This window comes from Dipodomys ordii, unplaced genomic scaffold (genome assembly GCF_000151885.1).
Source record: "Dipodomys ordii isolate 6190 unplaced genomic scaffold, Dord_2.0 Scaffold5, whole genome shotgun sequence".
NCBI classification, from domain to species: Eukaryota; Metazoa; Chordata; class Mammalia; order Rodentia; family Heteromyidae; genus Dipodomys; species Dipodomys ordii.
In genome coordinates, this window is record NW_012267221.1 from 13,808,819 (window position 1) to 13,820,999 (window position 12,181).

The 12,181-nt window shown below is 35.1% G+C and overlaps 1 protein-coding gene across 1 annotated transcript in view; it reads right to left on the bottom strand.

Annotated features, from left to right (window-relative positions):
- The window catches only part of Fap (fibroblast activation protein, alpha), a 69,358-nt gene that overhangs the window by 36,672 nt on the left and 20,505 nt on the right, over nucleotides 1-12,181 (bottom strand). The window contains exons 9-12 of the mRNA XM_013027904.1: nucleotides 10,597-10,751; nucleotides 7,184-7,287; nucleotides 6,326-6,461; nucleotides 2,718-2,762 (exon numbers count right to left, since the gene is read on the bottom strand). Coding sequence (XP_012883358.1) covers nucleotides 2,718-2,762; nucleotides 6,326-6,461; nucleotides 7,184-7,287; nucleotides 10,597-10,751 — 440 coding nt within the window. The remainder of the gene's footprint in view (nucleotides 1-2,717; nucleotides 2,763-6,325; nucleotides 6,462-7,183; nucleotides 7,288-10,596; nucleotides 10,752-12,181) is intronic.

Below are 12,181 nucleotides of genomic sequence, written 5' to 3' on the forward strand. Positions count from 1 at the left end.
TGTTTATTCTCTAAATTTAAAGGATTAAATCTCTGCATCTTTACCTAAATTCTTTATTTTTTGCAAGGGAGGAGATGATGCAGGGTTTGGAAAAAAAGAAATTTACCACATTGTATGATGTGTGGTGATTTTTTTTTTAAATTGAGAACTTGTGAATCAAGTACAAGACAAGGGAGTGAACTTCCTCTTGAGAATACTTGCTATCACTTCAAATACTTTGACCATCCCTTATCTGAACTTAGAAGATGCATGATAATTTTGAGAGATTAAAATTTGTTCCTAAGAAAAATAAGTTGTTCCAAATATAATTTTTAAAAGTACAAATATTAAATGATCTGGAACAAAATCACACAGCCCAGATTTAAAAAAAAAACCTTATGAATTCACTAAACGTATTTGAAGGGACCTAATCTTCTCTCAAAAGACACCATATGTCTCCACTGGAGTATTTCAAAATGCATTCTACAGAAATCCATTCACTTATTCATCCACTCATGTTTGCAAGGCTGTACTGGGACATGATCTCAGGGCCTCGAGATCTCAGTCAGCATTTTTGCTTTTGGCTGATATATTACCACTTTGCCATTTGATTAATACCCCAAGTTCAAGATCTTTTCTGGTTAAGTGGAAATGAGTCTGGAAGATTTGTCTGTCCAGGCTGGTTTTGAACCTTGATCCTTAGATCTCAGACTCCAAAGTAGATATAATTACAGGTGTGAGCCACTGTCTCATGCTCATGTTGTACTCAAGATGCTTACACATAGTCACTGCCAAATGATACATTCTAAAATATTTCAGAGTATTTTGAAGACTGTGACATTTTCAGAATACATTTGTCTTGCTGTCCCAGGTCACACACTTAAGTAAGTTGCTGAAATCAGTGGTATTGATCTGTATACAATCACATCATTTATAGTATATTGTATTAGATCCAGTTGTAAGTTATATGGCCATTATAAGCACACAATTAACTGGCACTTGTAAGCATATTCCAGCTATTCATTCTTTACTAGAAATCATCACAATGGGGAGTGAATTAATACATTAGCTTATTTTTTTCTTTATGTTTTCCATTATAGACATGGGAATAACCTTTTGAGAAGGTCAGTTTCTGATTGATCAGGAATGAACAAAATTTGAGAATACTTTTTCTTACACTGAATACTGAAAAAGAAAAGTATATAGCAGTGATTACTATGGAAAGATTTTTCCCTTCCATATTTACTTTCTCTCTAGCTCTTGTAATTTGAATTTTCATAGCACTTCTCACCTTGGAACTGATTTCTGAATGTTGTACTGCTTTTTTAAAAATCAGGTTAGTTAATGTGTTAAGCCAGGATTTATGGGTTTCCATTATGCACAGTGTCCAAGTCTCAGACAATCAGGCAACCCCAAACAACAGCTGAAGCCAGTCACAGATGACTCATGATTGTGGCTACTCAAGAGGCAAAGATCTGAGGATTATGGTTCAAAGCTAGTCTGGACAGGAAAGTCCTTGAGATTCTTATCTCCAGTTAGCCAATGAAAATCTGGAAGTAGAGCTATGACTCAAGTGGTAGAGTATTAGCTTTAAGCAAAAAAGCTAAGGAGTATTGTCAAAGCTAAGGAGTGTTGTCCTGGCCCTGAGATCAAGCCTCAGTATCAATACATGTACACACACACACACACACACACACACATACACTAGCTGACTCAATCATACATACATTTGGGGCAAGTGGCAGTATTCATATAATGTCCAGTTGATTATGTCTCATTTCATATTCTTTTATGTAGAATAAAAGATATATTAATATTTCCCTAAGATGTGATTTTATACCAAAAATTCTCATGTATCACTATATAACCTATCCAGAAGTTCCAGATATAAGTAATACAACACACATTTTCCTAGTTGGTAGCAAATAATTACTTAGAAACTGGAATGACTTTGCATACATCAATGCAATAAAAGTTAATAAGAGGTAGAATTCTTTTAACATCACAATAATCCTAATATTTTTGTTCTTCCTGGGTTCAAATCAGATAAATATGAGAATGGTTCTAGCTGTTATCTTTTGAGAAATTATCTTTATTGTGTTTATTTCAGAGATAATTACTCAATATAGCTATTAGGGAATCAGTTGACACACAAGGTTAGGATAGAAAGAATATGATTTGTTCTTGATAAATTTCTCGAAAAAGAGAAATTGATACTAGTTTGCACAGCTGGGCATAGTAGCTCATGTGGCCTGCAATCCCAGCTAAGTGAGATATGAAGATAGGGAGAATAGTGGTCCAAGGCCAGTGGAGGCAAAATGTTATTGAGACCCTATCTCAACAAACAAGCTTGTCTTGGTGGTACATGCTTGAAATCACAGCTGCATGGTAGGTGCCAATAGAATGATCATTAGCTCCAAGCGTTATCTGAAAATTTGACTAAAGCAAAAACGATTGGGAAACATGGCTCAAGTGACACAGCACTTGGCTCCAATGTTCATGACCTTGATTTCAAGCCCCATTACTGCCAAAATACATCAGAGAGAGAGAGAGAGAGAGAGAGAGAGAGAGAGAGAGAGAGAGAGAGAGAAGAGAGAGAGGGAGAGAGAGAGAATAAATCACTTTACACATCACTGCATTACCTTGGTATTTTTTCTGTGAAAATAAGTAGTTTCTTTATAACTGAGGATCTGTCAAGTGTTATTAAATATAACAAAGAAAATATAGCAAAATCATACTCCACCAGCCCATCCAGTTCTGCTTTCTTCTATATGCTCCTGGGTCTAAAAGATGAAAGGTCATATCACAGAATTAGAACACTTTTGCATGGATATAACTTGGACACTTGGAACCATTTAACCTGTTAGCCATTTAACCATTAATCTGTTCAGAGTTTCCTATTGTTAGTCAACTAACTTCAATTTTGAGTTTAAGAGGACTGTATTACAAATCTCACACGATAGGGTTGCTGAATAGATGGGAGCATTTCACCTTTAATTCTTGTTAACTTCCTGTGAGATAGTGCCTTGTAATGAGGAAATGCATGGATGCTCTGAGTAATGCAGACACTTGGTATGAGGTAATTAAAAAAAGAATTTTTAATAGAATTTAGGTTAATTTTTTCTTTCCTCAGACTTTGGAAGTAACTAGAAATTGAAAATAAATATAAGACAATCATACTCTATCTTACTTTGTTTTATATTTTAGCATAATAGTATCATTTACTGAAGATGTATTTAGCTATCCTAAAAGGTTGAATATGATTTTCTTTGGGGGGGTCCAGTTGTGGGGCCTGAACTCTGGGCCTGGGTGCTGTTCCTCAGCTCTTCAGCTCAAGGCTAGCACTCTACCACTTGAACCACAGAGCCACTTCTGGATTTTTTTCTTTTTGCTTATGTGGTGCTGGGGATCGAACCCAGGGCCTCAGGCATGCAAGGCAAGCACTCTACCACTGAGCCACCTTCTGAGCCCCTGAATATGATTTTCTAGACAAATATAGAAATAAGACCTGAGCAGAATTACTTCCCTAACAATCAGAAAACTTTAGTATATAAACATGCTTTGCTGTGGCTGAGTGAAATGTGATACACAAGAGTTAGATGAGAGAGGAGACACATTTTGTAGAAACTTTAATGTTATGCTAAGATATTTGGACTTCTGTAGATAAATCCCTTAAGATACTTCAAATTTAGAAACTGGAAAAAGAAAAAGAATAGATTAAAGTTGGGTTAGATGGAAAGAAGCAGAGGGACCAAATGGAAGGTTATTGCAATGTGTGGGGAAGGAATGATGAAGGGTCAAGTGAAGATCCCAGTAGGGATGATGGAATAAAAAAGTTAAAGTATGGATATTTCCAAGTTCAAATCATCTGAAATAAATTAAAATTGCTGTCAAGTAGTAACCGAAGTCTGTAGTATGGATTTTAAAATAATCACCTAAGACAGTAAATAGAGAGTGGTGTCTAGAAGAAAGATAATCAGAAAACCATGTCTCTGAACTATATTTCCCAGCTTTCCTTTCACTTGGATGTGGTCATGTGATAAGTTCTAGCCAATGGTATGTGAGCAGAAATGACTCAGGCTACTTCTGGACTCAGGCCATAAAACCTTTTATGCATTATCCTCCATTCTTTTTTCCACCCTAGGGTTGAATGTGAATGCTCAGGTTTGAATAATTTGGAATAGTACTGAAAATCATGGAAGAAGATAGCAGATGGGCCTTCCCCTCACTTTCTGAATGGCTGTATGCAGCAGAGTATCCTTCCCACCCCTCACCATACTGGGCTTACTTCCACACACTGTTCGGTGGATCTATGAATGTTCAATAAGTATCTACTGTATTAATACACTGAATTATTAGAGGTAGTTGTTTAAGTAGTTAGCCTACCTTGTAAATATATTAAATTGGCAAATAAGACATTTTTATATGCTAAGTAAAGGGATGGCAAAAATAATTTCAAGAACACACTGGATTTTCTCTTATAGGAACAGGCCAAGAGAACAAGTAAGGCAAAACATACAGACATATACATATGTATATATATGTATATATCGTAAAACTTCTCATTATTAGCTGTGAAGATAAAATTAATTTCAATACTCTTATCAGAGGAGGAAGAATGATACAAAATATTTCAGTTCCTCAAGTTATAAATCTGTTAGTAAATCTTACCAGTATAATTATATTGCAAGCAAATATTGTCATTTGCTTCTCCCTTTTTGTTTTGGTGATGACTCTCAAACATGAGTCAAAGATTGATGAGCTACTTAACCTTAAGTATTATTGGTTTTCAAAGCATTTCTCTGTCATGAGCATAGTTGTTGGAAATTTTAGCACTGATGTTCTCAAGTCTGAAAATATGTTTCCCAAAAAGACTGTTTTGAAACAAAATTTCCTGAGAAACTGTAAGATAATTAATGTAATATTTATAACATAATAATTCTTCTAGCTATAAAGTTTATATTCCAGCGACTTGCATATCTCTTTGAATGAATATCTTAAATATTTAGTTAGTTTAAAGTTATCTCAAATTTTGATAAATTAGAATTTCATATTCCAAAGCAATCATAGTTTATCAGTCAACTTTTATTAGTTAAACCTTATACCTAAGGGATAAATTTCATATTTTTCAAGATAATAAAATTAAGTAAATACTTCTTAATACCTATATTTAGTAAAATTATTAAAGATGTACTTATCCAAAGCTACTAATCAGATCAATGGTTTCTAATAACTAACTTAATTAATAAATCTATCTTTATTTGACTATATTATATTAAAGACAAATATAAATAAGATAAAAATAAACTTCTATCATATTCCATCAAAATCAGTCAAACATTTTTCAGGCACAGCAATGACTTAAAATATTTTTAGACTAAATAATATTACTATGTGGTTCTGATGTATCTTCAAATAAAGCCATTTGACTTTTTCCTTATAAAACAAAATGTGCTAATTTCTAGATGGAACTTAGTCATTTATTTGGGTGTTCTGTTTCTTTTCTTATTTTAAATAGATTTATTCTGCATTTGGGTTGATGAAACAGTCTTCATTATTAGAAGTCTTATGAAATGAGCCCATAGAATTTCTATATTTAAAAAAACATTTTCCATTTCTTAATCTATTATGAGTGGGGAAGAAAAGCCATATTATGAAGCTTTTAGGTTGGTGAAGTAGTTTCCTGATCATGTTATTTTTCTGCTTAAGTTCGAGTGTGAACAATGAAAATTTAAAAAAAAAATAGTAAATCTGCCAAAATTTTGAAGGTTGCTCTCTCTCTCTCCAAATATTAGTTCAAGATATGGCCTTCTATGAGAAGTGGATACTCGAACACTTTGATTTGACATTTCATGTCATGTCATCCACTTATGACATAAAATGAGAACATTTATCTCACTTAAAAAATATCCATTTCCTTTGTAATTTTCTTTCTTTAAGTTTGACCTTGAATGGAATATATCCCATTTGTATTTCTCTCTGATTCCCTATGTGGAACACATCTATTTTTTACAAGATTTTATTTTTGTTGTTATCTTCAGATTTTGCTTTTGTTGATAGCTAATCTACAAGGTCAAGAGGATGGATGACCTTCCAGATTGACACATTGTTACATTTATTCTTTCTCTCCATTCACATAGTAATTCTTAATGCTTATTCAAGAAAGCAGGTACCTATCGATTCAATAAAAGTGAGGAACATGGGAATACAGAATACATTTTTGCAAAGCAAATGCAGTTGACTGGAGCAATTCTGATTTTTATAATATAACATTAACTATAGATCAGTATCTACTATTGTATGTTCATCTTTGGAAATACACAGTAGTGGCTTTAATAGATCTTACCTTTGGACAATCCCATGAATGCCAGTCTTCTCTAAAATCACATACAGACAAGACAGAGACATTCTGGACTCTTTTCAGCCACTGCAAACAGACTCGTTCATCAGTTACCCATGTGAGCCAACTGAAATAATAATCACTGCAAATAGATCAGAGAAAAGAGTAAAAACCAGAAGCCTACATCATGTAAAAACCATTTCTTGATTTATGTTTTCTAAAAATATATTTTATGGAACAGTTACTCAGTAAATAAGGAAGATAAAGCTTTCCCTGGATGTTCCTAGATCTGCTCACTAAATACCAGAGCATTCTTTCATTTAATGAAATCATTTTATACTTGAGTTTTTCCTCCATGTCTGGATTTTCACATTTTAAGAAAGATTTTAAGACTCAAAGTCAAAGCTAAATGATTCTACAATCAGGTAATTGAAGGATTGTTTCCTAGTTAAAAAGCGCTAGTATTTGAAGGAGTTTGGCTTATCTGTTCTTGCTTATCAGAAACTTAGGAGGCTCATAGACCTGTAAAACTGGTTGAAGGAATATAGGCAGAATTGAATATTACAATCCAAGGGCAAACATCAATTTGTAACCTGTCAGCTTTCCATGTGTCCAGCTGAGGAAAGCTGTTCTTAGTGGTGCACATGGTGGTCACCTTTATAGATGTAAAAGTACTACTTAAAAAATCAATTTAAGAAACTTGTTTGTGATTTTCCAACTTGTATATACTCTATATGATCATTTCAGTTTTGGTTATAGCATCCACATCATAAACTCAACAGAAAAGCAGCTTAAACTCTGATTAAACAATTTGGAAGTGCTAAAATTCAGTTTAAAAATGGCAAGCAATCTGAGATTAATTACCTTGAGGCTATCATTGCTGGAATTGGCACTTCTATGGGACCCACATGCTGAGGGTAAGTAGTGTCAATAATAAATAGCCGAACGGTAGGATTCTTCGCTCCAGCCTGACAAGAAAATGGAGATTAGAAGCTCAGAAAAGTTCATTTATCATCAAGATGTTAAAGATACTTAAATAATTTAGGCATATTTTTATAAGCTAATGAAGTATCTTACTGTTGAAGATATACTACTTAATGTGCCCTAGATCTCCATTTCAATTTTACTTACAGATTGTTTTAGCAAGCATAAAAACACATATTTTAAGTGCTTAATGAGAGAGTGTTCTTTTATTTACTGGGGGAAAATATTTGGATAAAAAATGCAGTTTTTCAGTCCACATTCTTTGTTATTTTATTTTGCAAATCAGCCTTTCAATAAGTTATTGGGATAACAGTAATCATAATCCTATCATTTTAATGTTAAGCGAACTGTAGAGGAGATTGGTTGGAGAGAACAGAAAGCAGAATTAAAGGAAACATTCCTTTTGCTTTTGTCATATTATTTGGATTAAGACAATAGCCAAATCTCCTGTTACTATTCCCAAAAATCAGAACAATTCCCCTTTCAAATCAAGTACTCATGGGAGTTATACTTGTTTGGTATTTTTAGTGACATGGGATCCCTAGAATATACATGACAATGATTTATTTTCATGAAGTGAGAATTTTACAGTTAAATTTGAAATTTGGACTTTTAGGTAAATAGTGTTTAATGACTCAATGCTGTTTGAATTCACTTAAATAACAGTTCAGGCACTCCTATGACCTCCTAGGTTTAGTTAGAAGAACTTTATGTCTTTGCAGTTTGCCCCAGTCTCTCTATATTTTTCTTCCATATATTTATTTATTTATTTTTCTTTCTTTCTTTCTTTTTCTTCCATATATATATTATTGTAAAAATACTGTTCAGAGGGGTTACAGTTACATGAGTAGGGTAAAGAGTACATTTCCTATCAAGCATTGCTACTTCCTCCTTTGTTTTTCCCTACTATCCCTTCCTTACCCACTTCCTCAACTTCTTCCTCTCCTCCCCCAAGTTGTAAAGTTCATTTTCAACATAGTGTCTTGTGCATCTCATTGCTACAATGGGTCAACCTGTATCCTTATTTAAGCATTCTGTTATTTTGCTTCTGCTCCCTAAATTATAAAAATGTATATACAAGATGCAGGACACTGGAATCAGATGCAGTCAAAACTGGGATTATACCATGGGGAAAGAAGATACAAAAGAAACAAGAGAACCATATAGTGGATTTTAAGTTCATTAAAAACAATAGCAAAAAAGAAAAAAAACACTTGTGTCCCTGTCTTGGGGTTCATTTCATTTAATATTATCTTATTTGGTCATATGTACATAGCTTTTGATCTTTTTTGCTTGTCCTAGACATGTACTAGTTATTGCAAATAAAGAAATCCATGGGACCTATATTTCTTTGGGCCTGGCTTACTTCACTTAGTATAATTTTTTCCAGTCTTTCCATTTCCTAACAAATGGGGCAATGTCATTCTTTCTGATGGAGGCATAGAATTCCATTATATGTGTATACCACATTTTCTTGATCCATTCATCTACTGAGAGGCATCTGGGTTGGTTCCATATCTTAGCTATGGTGAATAATGACCTTGTTTGTGATTATTTGGGTAAATGTGAAAAGAGGGATTGCTGGGTCATAGGGGATCTCTATAGGGAATCTTTTGAGGAACCTCCATACTGTGGTTGAACAAGTTCACATTCCCACCAACAATAGGGTTCCCTTTTGGCCACATCCTCTCCAGCAGCTATTGTTACTAGATTTCTTGATTATAGCCATTCTAACAGGGGTGAGGTGGAATCTCAATGTTGTTTTGATTTGCATTTCTTTTATGGCTAGAGAGGATTAGCATTTCTTCATGTGTCTAATGGACATTTTTATTTCCTCTTCAGAGAAGTTTCTCTTTAAGTCTTTAGACCACTTATTAATGGGGCAGTTGTTTCTTTGAGGATTTGTTGTTGTTGGATTTAATTTTTTGAACTCTAAGTATATTTTAGATATGAGACCCTTGTCCTTTTTATGGCTAGTGAAGGTCTTCTCCCAGTCTGCCCAAATGTTTCTGCAATTCTAGTTTTCAAAGAAACATGAAGATTTAGGTCCTAGTTTCCCAGTCAATGATTATTGTTCTTCAGTTCTGGGTTTCCTGTCTCTTTTGACTCTTTTTTTTTTGGTGGGGGGGGGTCGATCATGGGGCTTGAACTCTGGGCCTGGGCGCTGTCCCTCAGCTCTTCAGCTCAAGGCTAGTGCTCTACCACTTGAGCCATAGTGCTACTCCTGGCTTTTTCTGCTTATGTGGTGCTGAGGAATCAAACCCAGGCCTCATACATGCAAGGTGAACACTACCACTGAGCCACCTTCCCATCCCCTCTTTTGACTCTTACAGACTGTCCCAAAGATGAGAACTCTTTCATATTCTTGGTCCCAAGTATTAGATGAGTCCAACATCTCTAATTTTCTATATTTCTGCCTTTGAGGGGACTCCTCTGCTTTTCATTGAATAACAAGAGAAGGTTAGCAACTCTCTCTCTTTTGTTCTCTTATTCCCCCCCCAACACTGCTTAAGTATTTCTTCATGCAAATGCCACATCCAGGTTGCACACAGGAATGGAGAGGCAACTGGAACCATTCATGACACTGCTTTCCTTGACATGTAAAAACAGTAGGGAACAAAGGAGGGAAAACCACATTTCAGAGTCACGCCAATTTCCTTGTGAAAGAGGTGAATTTATGCACAGATTTTTATCTTTCAGATTTCTTGCCCAGGTTGAAATTTGTATCTATTACTTCTTCACTGTGATCTGGCCATTGCGGGGAGTACTGAAAACTGCATATAATACCTATTTCTTTTAATTCCCTGAGGGAAGAAACTGAGGCTTATAAACTTTCTTTGCCTTGTCTGTCCACAAAAGAGTCTACCTGACAATCCCTGACAAGAATATCAAAATCAATGTTTTCAATTCTCATTATGTGCAGCATGAGATTTCTATTATCATTCTTTATTATACACGAGAATTCAAGAGGGAATTGCAAAACAGAACTTTACCCTGAATTTGGAGCATAAAATATTTAAAATTAAGTTAAGCTTTTTTTTTCCTTCCATGATCTAGGCCATATGTTCTCCAAAGATTCTGCAGGGGAATTTTGCAAAGCCTACTTCATCCAGCACAACCAGATGTCCAAAGAACAGATGTCCACATAAACAATAGACCAAGTATAATGTTTGCCTCACAATGCACAAGGACAAGAAGCTCGTCTAACTTGTTGAATCCACCTCTATTCCTGGTAAAGACTGCTCATTTTATACCATGGTAATGAAGGCCTCTGCTAAAAGTATTCAACATACCTTTGGATAGGGAATATTTATTGTTCTAGGATATTGTTCATCACCGTAATAGGAGTAGGCAATAACTGGTATATCTGAATCATTAAATTCTGCATATGCCAAAAATTTTCCATTAGGAGACCACCAGAGAGCATATTTTGTAGCAAGCATCTCCTCTGAAAAATAAGTAATAGCATATTAGTTACAGTTACATCTGACTCTTAAAATCATCCTTAGTTGCTTTAAATATATATGTAGTGACAAAATCATTACTTTAATATGGATAAGATACTATGTGATTTTTTTGTTTCTTTTGAATGTTCTTCCTCCATGGTATAATCCCTGCTTTCACTGTATTTGATTCCAGTGCCTTGTCTTGTATATAGATTTTTCTAATTTGGAGAGGGAAAGGGAAATAACAAAATGCTGAAACAAGGATACAGGTTGACCCATTGTAGCAATGAGATGTACAAGACACTATGTTGAAAACAAACTATACCATGTGGGGGTGAGGGTGGGAGGGAGGAGTTGGGAGGTGAGAAGGGAAGGCATGATAGGGTAAAAACAAAGGAGGGGGTAACAATGCTCCATAGGAAATGCACTCATTACCTTACTCATGCAACTCTAACCCCTCTATACAGTATCTTTACAATAAATAATATATATTAAGAAATAATCTGAGCTAAGAAGAGCAGTTTAATCTGATGCCCATATCAACCATTAATCAGTCCTGTTAGTGATTGACATTAATCAGAAATAGAACTTTTAAAATAAATGATAAACACATCAGCAATGATTAATTTTCCCCTCTAGGGCAGCTTTTGGTTTTTATGTGAACCTAAATTTGCACAAATAGGTTGTAGCACAAACCTAAATAGACAAGATAGGACATTTGGTAAACAAAAGTAGAAAAAACAGGCCAGGCCATAGTTTTCCTACAGTTGTGTAATAATTAAAAGTCAAGTTGATTTTCTGGAGATATATAATTAAGAGGGTTAGTAAATGTATATTTGAATATCTTCTTAAAGGTGGAGGCTAGAGATTAGAAGACATAAAGTCTGAGTGAGAAAGTTTTGGGAACTAGATCACCTATATTGAGGACAAAATTCAAGAAAATATCAGAAACTAAGAACATCATCCCACAAAATAATATGGACAAGCCAGGTACCAGAGACTCACATCTGTAATCCTTGGTGAAATCTGAAGATTGAGGTTCAAAGCCAGCCAGGGCAGGGAAATCTGTAACATTCGTTTTTGTTTGTTTGTTTTTGGGGGTCCAGTCATGGGGCCTGAACTCTAGGCCTGGGCACTGTCCCTCAGCTCTTCAGCTCAAGGATAGCACTCTACCACTTGAGCCACAGCGCCACTTCTGGCTTTTTTCTTTTTGCTTATATGATGCTGAGGAATCGAACCCAGGGCCTTATGCATGCAAGGCAAGCACTCTACCACTGAGCCACCTTCCCAGCCCCTAAACATTCTTATCTTGAATTGTGCACCAAATGAGCCAGGAGTGAAGCTGTGGCTCAAGCAGTAGAGTGCTAGTGTTGAGCAAAAGGGCTCTGGGACAGTGTCCAGGCCTTAAGTGTCAAGGTCCAAGACCAGCACA